General features: G+C 42.6%; 1 protein-coding gene across 1 annotated transcript; it reads right to left on the bottom strand.

The window, feature by feature from the left end:
- Window positions 1-9,577: 9,577 nt before the first annotated feature.
- LOC147639219 (uncharacterized) lies at window positions 9,578-12,732 on the bottom strand. The gene is made up of 3 exons (XM_086782980.1): window positions 12,316-12,732; window positions 10,812-11,311; window positions 9,578-10,286 (listed from the first exon to the last, which is right to left on the bottom strand). Exons 1-3 carry the CDS (start codon window positions 12,458-12,460, stop codon window positions 9,861-9,863), a joined length of 1,071 nt encoding a protein of 356 aa, XP_086639106.1. The 5' UTR covers window positions 12,461-12,732; the 3' UTR covers window positions 9,578-9,860.
- Window positions 12,733-13,154: the final 422 nt, after the last annotated feature.

The raw sequence follows: 13,154 nt of genomic DNA, 5'->3' as shown, positions 1-13,154 counted from the left end.
GCCATCGTGCGTGCCAAGCTGGTAACATGCAGGAGGATTTGGTTCTATCAGAGAACCATTTCGAGCACTTATCACAGCACTTTCCCGTAGAGCGGGTGGGCCCCTTGAGTCATGAAGAAGTTCCCCCCCTAGGTGGTGATCAATTCCTCGGTGACTTCTCCTCTGGCCTTCAGTGCTGTGTCCAGTGGGGCAGGTTGACCCCACCCTCACTTCGTCGAGCCTTCTTCCCTCTCCAATGGATACCTCTCAAATCAGTAGCACCCCTCTCGAGTCTCTCCACCTTCCCACTCCCACTCCCCCTCGCCTCCTCCCCCACCGCCTCCCCCCTCCCCCACCCTTGCCTCCGACTCTTCCCGTAGTCGCTCCATTTTCACCTTCCTCTTTCTCTGTGCTTACAATCCCCCCCGCCTCTCCAGAGCATTCCCATCGGCCCCCTGTAGCCCCTGACTCCGAGAGGAGACATTCGGCGAGTATCGTTCGCTGCCTGATTCATCGTTTCGCAGAGCCGGAGGAGATGACTATTGCGGCCTCACCAGTGAGGTCTCTCCCACTTGAGTCTCCAGGTGGACCCCCCAGGATCTTGGGGCAGCCTATGGATTATAGTTTCTTCCGATGTCTTCTAAGACGGAAGGGACAGACAGGTTCGAGGAGACCGTAGCCCCTATTCAGGTATATGTGGTGTTCCACCACTCCAAACCCTCTACGCTAGAGAATGGCACGATGATCTTCTCTTTCCCTTGAGCGCAGCCCCCGAGAGACAGAGTGGGATCTAGAGTCGGTGGCCGCAACCATACAAGAACATGCAGTTCAACTATCGTAATCGTGTGCAGGATCTCCAGATCACATAGGTTCTTACTCATCTATGGCCTTTAGCCAAGATGGAGCTTGGTGGACCAACACACCGAGACCAGGGAGGGGAGATGGCGACCTCCAACTTGGAGGTGCTGCTTTTTGTGTTCATGCATACCTCTCTCGTAGTACCTCTCCCCCCTTCTTACAGATACCTCCATTGTGATCAATGTAGCACCAGAGTATGCATACTCTCACGCTCGGGTAGAGTTGCATTGATACATGGAGGACAAGACCCACGCCCACTTGGCACGACTCCGCACAGGACAGATTGTGACTATTCCCTGTCTAAGCCCGTGCCCAAGACTCTTTGAGTGGAGGGTAGTTCCAGTAGTTCCACCTCACATAAAGATTGATATGAGGATTGTCTCATGGAACATTCAAGGCTTAGGGGGGCCTCAGTGCTTTTAGAGATGAGGCATCCTTAGAGGAGAGCTGCATCGAGCTATGGTGGGGGGATCTATCGACATTCTTTTCCTTCATGAGCACCATCTTACTGAGGGGCATACCTGTCGCTACTACACGGGAAGATTCTACTAGCAAGAGTCATACTTTTTGGTCTCCATCCTTTGGCCCTTTAGAAATGCAGGGAGGGGTGTGTCTCTTTGTCACACTGGAGTAGCTTCTACCGTCTATGACATAATCAGGAGTCATAGTTCCAGGGCGTGCTTAGTGGGTTACCATTATGATTGGAGAGGATAGCGTTGGCTTCCTCAGCATTTATGCCTCGAATGCGGTGCATGTAGAACTATCTTTTGGAGCACTGACAGGCTCTTCCCCAGGCTCATTTTTGGTGCATGGGCGATGACTTCAATATGATAGAGACAGTAGAGGATAGGCTTAAAGGTGGCATGGCCACTTTCTCAGGGGTGGAGTACTCTCTGTATGGGAGGAGATGATACTAATTCTTAGGAGACAGGACCCTTGGCATCTTCCAGATTTTGGGTACATCCTTGGGAGTCTAAGCTTTTCTCAATCGGATAGGCAGAGCACTAGCCCCAACCTCTCTCGGCTGGATAGGTTTTATGTGTTGAAATATATGATGTACAAGTGATAAAGGGTGAGAGAAAGAGGTCATTTAGGTGTAGACATAGTCAAATAAAGTGGGCATGTGGGTGAAAAAGGGATCTAGGGTTGGCCCAACCCTAGACCTTGGTGAACCCTATATAAAGGGCAGGAGGTTTCACTTTTTATAACACAAGTAACACAACACTTGAAGGTGAAGGTTAAGCCAACTTTGGAGTGGCTGAAATAGAAGGGAATATAGAAGCTTTCGATACATCTTGTGTTCTTTCTCTCTCTCATATATGTTGCTCTATCTTGCCATGAACTATTGCTTCTTTCATTGTGCATACTCCCCATTATTTTGACATGGTATCAGAGCCTTGCAAAGGCTAAGCTCCCCTTCAATCCCCTTTTCTTTCTCTCTCACTATCATAATCCATTCACATCCTCATCAAGAAGGACGGTGGTAGAAGAAGGTGAGAAGCACTTGCAGCTTGGAAGAAGAAGAAGAAGAAGACGATTCTCATCATCAACAAGAAGAAGAAGAAGAAGAAGAAGAAGAAGAAGAAGAGGAAAAAGATCGGTAAATTTTTTTGGTTTTTTTTCGTCAAGAAATTTTGTCAAATTCTTTTGTTCATCAATCTTCTTCGAAGATGTTGAGGATGCATGGGAGCTTCTTTGTAATCAGTTGAGGGTTGCTGAGTATGACTCCTTACCCTAAATCAACAAGAAACATCATCTTCTAAAGACGCAACATCATAAAACAGAGCAAGTCGGCCGTTATTCCATGTGTTTTTCGTTTGACGCTGTATTATGCATTGCTGTACAGCTGTTTCCATCGCTAGGTTCCATCAATGTCCGTCGATCCTACCGTCCGTGGTCGCCGTTGCGCCTACCCCTTGTTAATGGTGGTAGGGACTGCCTAAGAAACACCTTGGTATATAGAAACAGTGTGGCAACCCTTGATCGACAAGCAACGCCTCAGCGCGGAGCGTAAGTAGCATCAACGAGCAGTTCAACGTATCATGCTTTTTTTCTAAAAAAAAAACGCAACAAGTTGTCGCTATGTCTGTCCATCCGTTCATCACCGCCATCGCCCCCCTCTATTGCTCTATCATCTGCAGTCGACCGTCCAAGCAACTTGGCAAGCCTTAACTCAGCCGACGAGACTGCATCTGCGCGAGCAGCAACGCCCGCACACAGCGCAACACATCAAGGCATAGTCACATGTTTTTTGATTCGAACCCTGGAGCATTATAAAAAAAAGGGTTTTTTTCAAAGGTTAGAAACCTTTGTTTTTTGTTTTTTCTCATGAAGGCTTTTTTAAAAGAAAAAAACACCCTTCTCCAAAGTTTTCAAACCTTTCCAAGGTTTTCTTTAAACTTTTGGCTCTAAGGTTTCTTTCAACCTTAGATTCTCAAAGGCTACACTCAAAGGTTTTCGTCTTCCTTTCTACAAGCTTGACGCAAGTGAAGGAAGAAATTATTTAGTGCCGTTCTCGCTTGGGAAGTGCAAGGCATGCACAATTTTTGAAACCAAGCAAAATTCGATGCATCAAGCATGAAATCCGATCCTAAATTTTTTTGATAAACTCATATGCATGGAAATCGTCTATCGTATTGTAATGGAGTTAGACACTGCCCTTGTATTGATAAACAAGTGGTAAGACCTCTCCTAAATCAATGTCCACATTGGTGTATATATTTATGCATCATGATGAAGTGGAAGGTGGAAGCAAGAAGCATATTGAGAAGCACATGCATAAGCTATTGAAACATGGGTGGTAGCCTTGTGTTAGTCTATTTGGCAGCTGGACTAAGGAAGCTAGCATGATTGGAACGAGACATGTACGCATGAAGCGTGTCTACTACGAGAAAGGATTGGGGAAGCATGAAGATGCAACCAATGAAGCCAATGTAATGAAGAATGGTACGTCCAAATCCAACTTGAAGATTGTCTTTTGCAAGAAGATGGTTTCATCAAAGGGAAGGAGCAACAAGGGTGGTGCATGAAACCACTATAGAAGAAGAGATGGTACCAAAGACGTTACTAAGGTTGAGGAAAATTTTGAAATTTCCTCACATGATAAGAAACTCTTCTAGTTGAGAAGTGAAGCATGCTTCCTAGAATTGGGAGTTAACCACATTTCTCTATAACTCATCACTTTTGTAAAAGCCTAATCTATAAAGGCTAACTACCTTGTCATCTATCCTATGGTTGAGAGGGGGTCATTTTGTTCTTGTATGTCCAACTCTCACCTTTCTCCATGTTTGGCATTGTCCCATGGTGGCATTGAGAGGGAGTGTTGAAATATATGATGTACAAGTGATAAAGGGTGAGAGAAAGAGGTCATGGAGGCGTGAACACACTCAAATAAAGTGGGCATGTGGGTGGAAAAGGGATCTAGGATTGGCCCAACCCTAGCCCTTGGTGAACCCTATATAAAGGGTAGGAGGTTTCACTTTTTATAACACAAGTAACACAACACTTGAAGGTAAAGGTTAAGCCAACTTTGGAGTGGCTGAAATAGAAGGTAATATAGAAGCTTTCTATACATCTTGTGTTCTTTCTCTCTCTCATATATGTTGCTCTATCTTGCTATTAACTATTGCTTCCATTGTGCATACTCCCCATTATTTTGACATGGCATCAGAGTCTTGCAAAGGCTAAGTTCTCCTTTAGTCCCCTTTTCTTTCTCTCTCACTATCATAAGCTATTCACATCCTCATCAAGAAGGACGGTGGTAGAAGAAGGCGAGAAGTTAAAAGGCATCAAGAAGGAAGGCAACAAAAGAGCTTCATCAAGGAGGAGATTCCGTCATCATCAACGAGCTCTTGCAGCTTGGAAGAAGAAGAAGAAGAAGACGATTCTCATCATCAACAAGAAGAAGAAGAAGAAGAAGAAGAGGAAAAAGATCGGTATTTTTTTTTTGGTTTTTTTCCGTCAAGAAATTATGTCAAATTCTTTCGTTCGTCAATCTTCTTCGAAGATGTTGAGGATGCATGGGAGCTTCTTTGTAATTGGTTGTGGGTTGCTGAGTATGATCCCTTACCCTAAATCAACAAGAAACATCATCATCTAAAGGCGCAACATCATAAAAGACAGCAAGTCGTTATTCCCTGTTTTTTTAATGTCACGCTGTATTATGCGTCGCCGTAGTGTCGTTTCCGTCGCTAGGTTCCGTCGACGTTCGTCGATTCTGCCGTTCGTCGCCTCCGTTGCGCCTACCCCTTGTGAATGGTGGTAGGTGCTGCTTAAGAAACACCTTGGTATGTAGAAACTGTGTGGCAACCCTTGATTGACAAGTAGCACCTCAGCACGGCAGCGTAAGTAGCATCAACGAGCAGTTCAAAGTATCACGTTTTTTTTCTGCAACAAGTTTTCGCTACGTCCGTCCATCCGTCATCGCCGCCATCTCTCTACTGTCTGCAGCTAGCCGTCCAACTTCAGCAGCAACTTGGCAAGCCTTAACTCAGCCGACGAGACTGCATCTGCCGGCAGCAACGCCCGCACACAGCGCCGCGCATCAACGCACAGTCGCGTGTTTTTATCAACAGAAAAAAAAAGGGTTTTTTTTAAAAGGTTATAAACCTTTGTTTTTTTTTCTCATGATGGTTCTTTTAAAAGAAAAAAAAACCCTTCTCCGAAGTTTTCAAACCTTTCCAAGGTTTGCTTTAAGCTTTTCGCTCTAAGGTTTCTTTCAACCTTTTTTTCTCAAAGGCTGCACTCAAAGGTTTTAGTCTTCCTTTCTACAAGCTCGAGGCAAGCGAAGGAAGAAATTATTCAGTGCCGTTCTCGCTTGGGAAGTGCAAGGCATGCAAAATTTTTGAAACCAAGCAAAATTCGACGCATCAAGCATGAAATCCGATCCTAAAATTTGTTGATGAACTCATATACATGGAAATCATATATCGTATTGTAATGGAGTTAGACACTGCCCTTGTATTGATAAACAAGTGGTAAGACCTCTCCTAAATCAATGTCCACACATTGGTGTCTGTATTTATGCATCATGATGAAGTGGAAGGTGGAAGCAAGAAGCATATTGAGAAGCATATGTATAAGCTATTGAAACATGGGTGGCAGCCTTGTGTTAGTCTATGTGGAAGCTGGACTAAGGAAGCTAGCATGATTGGAAAGAGACATGTACGCATGAAGCATGTCTACCACGAGAAAGGATTGGAGAAGCACGAAGATGCAACCAATGAAGCCAATGTAATGAAGAATGGTACATCTAAATCCAACTTAAAGATTGTATTTTGTAGTAAGTCATCAAAGCGAAGGAGCAACAAGGGTGGTGCATAAAACCACTATAAAAGAGATGGTACCAAAGACGTTACTAAGGTTGAGGGAAATTTTAAAATTTCCTCACATGATAAGAAACTCTTCTAGTTGAGATTTGGGAGTGAACCACAGTTCTCTATAACGCATCACTTTTGTAAAAGCCTAATCTATAAAGGCTACCTACCTTGTCATCTATCCTATGGTTGAGAGGGGGTCATTTTGTTCTTGTATATCCAATGCTCACCTTGCTCCATGTTTGGCATTGTCCCATGGTGGCATTGAGAGGGGGTGTTGAAATATATGATGTACAAGTGATAAAGGGTGAGAGAAAGAGGTCCTACAGATGTGAACACACTCAAATAAAGTGGGCATGTGGGTGGAAAAGGGATCTAGGATTGGCCCAACCATAGCCCTTGGTGAACCCTATATAAAGGGCAGGAGGTTTCACTTTTTATAACACAAGTAACACAACACTTGAAGGTGAAGGTTAAGCCAACTTTAGAGTGGCTCAAATAGAAGGTAATATAGAAGCTTTCTATATATCTTGTGTTCTTTCTCTCTCTCATATATGTTGCTCTATCTTGCCATCAACTATTGCTTCCGTTGTGCATACTCCCAATTATTTTGACATGGTATTGATCAGAGCCTTGCAAAGACTAAGTTCCCCTTCAATTCCCTTCTTTCTCTCTCACTATCATAAGCCATTCGTATCCTCATTAAGAAGGATGGTGGTAGAAGAAGGTGAGAAGTTAAAAGGCATCGAGAATGAAAGCAACAAAAGAGCTTCATCAAGGAGGAGATTCCATCATCATCAACGAGCTCTTGTAGCTTGGAAGAAGAAGAAGTAGAAGACGATTCTCATCATCAAGAAGAAGAAGAAGAAGAAGAAGAGAAAAAAGATCGGTAAATTTTTTTGGTTTTTTTTCGTCAAGAAATTACATCAAATTCTTTCATTCATCAATCTTCTTTGAAGATGTTTAGGATGCATGGGAGCTTCTTTGTAATCAGTTGAGGGTTGCTGAGTATGACCCCTTACCCTAAATCAACAAGAAACATCATCATCTAAAGGCGCAACATCATAAAACACAGCAAGTCATTATTCCCTATGTTTTTCATCTCAAGCTGTATTATGTATCGCCGTACTATCCACTCGCTAGGTTCCATCGACGTTCGTCGATCCTGCCGTCTGTTCGCCGCCGTCGCACCTCCCTTGTGAATGGTGGTAGCTGGTGCTGCTTAAGAAACACCTTGGTATGAAGAAACCGTGTGGCAACCCTTGATCAACAAGCAGCACCTCAGCGCAGCAACATAAGCACCATCAAAACGAGCAGTGCAATGTATCACATTTTTTTTCTGAAAAAAAATGCAACAAGTTCCTCACATGATAAGAAACTCTTCTAGTTGAGAAGTGACGCATGCTTCCTAGAATTGGGAGTGAACCACATTTCTCTATAACTCATCACTTTTGTAAAAGCCTAATCTATAAAGGCTACCTACCTTGTCATCTATCCTATGGTTGAGAGGGGGTCATTTTATTTTTGTATGTCCAATGCTCACCTTGCTCCATGTTTGGCATTGTTCTATGGTGGCATTGAGAGGGGGTGTTGAAATATATGATGTACAAGTGATAAAGGGTGAGAGAAAGAGGTCATGGAGGTGTGAACACACTCAAATAAAGCGGGCATGTGGGTGGAAAAGGGATCTAGGGTTGGCCCAACCCTAGCCCTTGGTGAACCTGATATAAAGGGCAGGAGGTTTCACTTTTTGTAACACAAGTAACACAACACTTGAAGGTGAAGGTTAAGCCAACTTTGGAAAGGCTGAAATAGAAGGTAATATAGAAGCTTTCTATACATCTTGTATTCTTTCTCTCTCTCATATATGTTGCTCTATCTTGCCATCAACTATTTCTTTTATGAAGATTGAAATCTTTAGTTAAAGACCATATACTTATATATACTTTGAGTTCTAGTTATACATATATTAGAATTTTTGCTATATAGAGATCACTAGTTTACTATATGAAAGTTATATTTCCTATATAAATATTCTAATTTGCTATATAGACTTTAGTTATAAGGTGGGTTTTCTATATGGTTGTTATCATTTAAACTATATAGAAACTTCACAATGCTATATAGATACTATTTGCTATATAGGAAAAACTTATTCGATTAATTTCCTATATAGATATTCATATTTCCTACATAGAAATCACTGCTTTACTAGATATAAAGTCGATTTCCTATATAGATACTACCAATTTTTTTTCATGCGGTCTTATTCCATTCCTAGTCGCACATGAGAATTTCACTCAGCTACACACACACACACCATACTAACCACACACACCCGAGTACCACAAGGAAGCACCACCCTTCCAAATATTGGCCACTTTGTAGGTAGTGGACAAGCTGCGGGATGAACCCCACAAGTTAGTGGCTCGGTCGATTGGAGTGAACACCCTGCACAGCTTTGGTAGAACTTGGCATCGCAAGTTGAGTCACGACCTTTGATGTCCATGGCAACCACCGTCCCTGATCCAGAGCGTAAACTTGAAGGAAAAGCATTGCATATTGTTGTCGTCGCAGGATAGCCGGAGAGGAAGGTAGAAGCAAGCATCATGACGATCGAACGATGACGACCTAAGGTGTGCGGATGACTGCCTACGTGCCCACTTGCACGTAAACACACCCTTAGTATAAGATGTCCCCACCAAGAGGATTTAAACGTAAAACCTTCCGTAAAAAGTCCAAAGTTTTATCCACTAGGCTACCACCTTGGGGATGATATGGATATTACCATTCTCTATATATGAACCACTTATTTGCTAGATAGATAATGTAATTTGCTAGATCAATATATAGAAAATCACGTTTACTCGATTGAATAAGAAAAAAGTGTGTTGAGATTTACCAAATTTGTCCAAAATTTGGAAGATAAAGTCCCTTGTGTGTTGAGATATGCGATATGTGGACCACTTGTTTTCTTACCTTCTCACCGCCCAAAAGGATTCTAACGCTTCACGTCGTCAACTGTACACATTATTAATAATAAAAGGACTAGCAGGTTGGCATAAAATTCGAACCTCCATGTGACCCTGTACGCACATACAATTTCCAACGTTGCCACTCAAACACGAGGTTGGAATCTAACCCGGGTTGGAGCCTGGAGGCATACTCAATCAATTATAATTATTACATTAAATAACGAAGCTATGTAATTACGCCAAATCAACCCCTAAGCCTTAATGACAATAGTAATCAAGCACCACCAATTGCTAAAAAAACTCATCCAATAGCCTTTTATTTCTTACAATAGTAGGAGGTGGCACACAGGATCTGAAGTTTAAATTATCCTTCCTGCTGTAATTAATATTACAGCTTCCAATCCATTAAAATATGATGAAATAGATTATAATTGTTTAATGGTGGTTAGAGACAAATATATGCGTGACAACTTATTTTTGTAAGCATCACTTAATACATGCAACAACTTAATCTGAGATTGAAGTTCGAGGATCATATACAAACCTCTTGAGAGAGGCAAGACAACAAACTAAGTTTAGACCTGTGGGCAAGAAAACCCTAAAGTTTGCAGGCACAATAAACAAACCATTGACAGACACTATATTTAACTAGGCTACACTGTTCATGAATCATGGACTAATGTAGGGGATTCTTTGGTTCATCTAGTAATCGAATCAAAGCCTGTGCAGTGACTTAGGTTGTGAGCTCCCAAAGCCAATCCATGGAGCAATCAGTTAGAAGGTGGTGAGATTGCAAGATGTTGGTGGACGTGGGAAGGCCTTCAAGGAAGTAATTCTCAGTATATAGTGGGTGCTCAATCCTACACTGATCAATTAAGCTTGCATCTCCTTTGCTACATGAAGGGCTGATCCCTGCATCACTGTAGTCCGAACATGTGGGAGAAACGCTGTGTTGCTTCATGTTGCCCCCATTAATCGATTTTATCTCAATTACTGCACCATGATGATCACCTTTGGAAGAATCCTGTCCCAATGTGTTGCCTTGTTGATCCTCCCTTAGTGTCGCTGCTTTCATGGCTATCTGCCCACGTGAAGCTCCCTCCGTTGCTGCTACTCCTCCTCTGCCCTGATCCACCAACTCCGCAGTTAGCCTTACTACCTGGTTCCATCAAACAAAGCATTTTTTTAGGTCGTGCTATAATATATGGATAGTTAAAAGATTGGGCCCCGTGAGATCACAGAGCTAATTTGACTGTTCTTTTTTATTCACATGGGAAACTCAAACATACTAAAGATCTTGCTGCTGAGATAAGAGAAAAATATAATAAAATTTATGGAAGAAACGAGAAAACAAAATTATGATTTCGAAGGGGAAAAAAATGATACATATTGCAATCTAATATTTTCCGCCATGTTATAAATATATATATATATACACACACGTGTGTATATGATATATACACTTGCATACAATCATATACACACATGTATATGATTGTATGCAAGTGTATGCAAGGGCAGGACTACGTAGTCTTGGACAAGGGAGGTTGGGTGGCCAACTTTTTGTTTAGCCCGCTTTTAGCGGATGCAATGAACTGCCATCCCCGCTCACCACATGCCCGTCTTGCTGTGTGTAAAGAGCCTAAGTTGTGTTTTTTTTTTTTGGGAGAGTTGAGATTAGTACCTCGGACCTAAGCTTCTCTGTCTCGGCGAGCACGCAGAGGTAGTGAGACTTGAGGATACGAAACTCTTGCTGTAGGAGCTTTGTTTTCCACCTTGCACGCCTGTTTTGGAACCAAACGGTAACTTGGCGGGGCTGCAGGCCAAGCTTCTCAGCCAGCTGCTGCTTTCTCTCCGGTTCCAGCTTATTGTCCACCGCAAAACTCACCTCCAAGGACTTCACTTGCTCTAGCGTTAGCCTGAATCTCTCCTTCGGACGTCTCCCCATCATCATCCTACTTATATCTGATTGCTCGTTGATGCTCACCTCATCTCCAATTATAGCCTCATCCGAAAATGGCCAAAAGGATACTCTTCTCTCCTTCGGACGTCTCCCCATCATCATCCTACTTATATCTGATTGCTCGTTGATGCTCACCTCATCTCCAATTATAGCCTCATCCGAAAATGGCCAAAAGGGTACTCTTCTCGACGCTGTGTTGCTCGCATTGCCATCCTCTAAACCTGCAAATAACTACCAAATTTAAGCCTTAACCATGCTTGATTTCAACCATTTATTATAGTGAAATTAAGGTGCTGTTGAACAGAGATACCTTACTTACATTAGATGCTCATACTCTTAACTGCCATTGCATCCTAATACTTAGAGATAATTTGCCTTTTTAAAAAAAAGGAGAATTTTATTCATTCACCCTCTAGTGAGTCTTCCTTGTACTACTAATTTACTCCTACACTTTTTTGTTGAAAGACGTTTAACTTGGCCCATGCCTACAACAGAAGTTCAACAATAAAATACTTAGCAAAGGACATTATATCACATTAATCACTGACGGATTATGTATGGCAATTGTTGTAAAATATTATTGTCTTTTTCAACTTTGAAACTACAATGCATCGTCCCCAAGGCAGTAGCCTAGTGGATAAGACTTTGGACAAGGTCTTGGGGTTCAATCTTCTTGGGAACATCTTATAATAAGGATGTGTTCGCATGTAGGTAAGCAGTAGGTAGCCATCCACACACCTTAGACCATCATCGTTTGATCATTATGGCACTTAGTTTCATCTTTGCTTATTTCCATCTTCCTCTTCGGCAATTCTACACAGCAACAACAATGTGCAATGCTTGCCCTTCAAGCTCTCACTCTAGATTAGGGACGGTGATTACCATCATGGACATCAAAGATCGTGACTCAACTTGCGACACCCAATTCTACCAAAGGTATGGAGGGTGTGCACTCCAATCAGCCGAGGGACTAACTTGTGGGGTTCGTTCGACGACTTGTCCACTGCCTACAAAATGGCTAATATTTGAAAAGGGTGGTATCCCTTGTAGTCCTCAGGTGTATAGAATGTGTAACCGGATGAAATTCCGGTGTAATATGACTAGCAATAAAATAAGACCTCATGGAAAAAAAATAAATACAATGTATCTTGAACTCCACTTCATCTATACTTCTACACACAACGATATTAGGATTCTCTACTTGATTATTAGAGTAGAGCCCAACCTGTAAATGGAAACGACGTAAGCTCCTGATGCCCTCCATTGTTCAGCATTGTTGGACGAGACCCCTTAGTGCTACTTAGTTCATCTCTCATCAGCATCATGTTTGCATAGTGTGCAGAATCGTAGGCTTCCATAGTCCATGCCATTGCTGAGCACTAGTTAACCTAAGCTTGTGAAAGATAAAGTTTGACAAAACTTTCACTCACATTTATAAGCTGCTTCCATGGTCTTGTGATAAGCCAAGGCAGAGACTGAACATAGCTTCTAATTAACACTGAAGAAACTGAAAGATTAAATGAAGGATGGGACTATAACGAGATTAACAAAGCAATTAGGAAAGATTCTACCAGCAAAGAAGATGGTTTAGGCCATGAAATCAAACGTTATGAACAGGTTACAGCTGTAATTATGCTTGCTAATCATCAAAGAAAGCAGCAGCTATTAATTGGTATTCAGAACTTAAAAAAGGAAGGAAGCTGTGCTGTAAAATCTTCAAGAAAAAGCTCAGTTACAGTGTGACCTAAGCGGAGAGTGAAGAGCGGCGGCTAGTAGAAAGCCTAAATAATGAGAGATTGTTTCATATGTTCAGCTGTATATTGTGCATGTAGACACCCGCATCACCTGCTGCAGCCGGTGCAGGACCGGCCCTCTGCCGAGACTCCTGGCCCACTCCGGCTTGAATAACGGCCACGAGATCCCGCACTTCCCCACAACCGGGTCGCCCGCCGCCGGCTGTCTGTGTCACCGCCGGCCAACAGCTCTGCACCCCCGGCTTGACCGCTTCACCCTTGCCGGTACATCGCGCGTGCCGCCCTCCTATGATGTCATTCTAAATAATAA

The sequence above is a fragment of the Cibotium barometz genome, chromosome 4 (genome assembly GCF_041138505.1).
Source record: "Cibotium barometz isolate CiBa-2024 chromosome 4, ASM4113850v1, whole genome shotgun sequence".
Lineage (NCBI taxonomy): Eukaryota > Viridiplantae > Streptophyta > Polypodiopsida > Cyatheales > Cibotiaceae > Cibotium > Cibotium barometz.
This window is presented reverse-complemented; position numbering and strand designations above follow the sequence as displayed.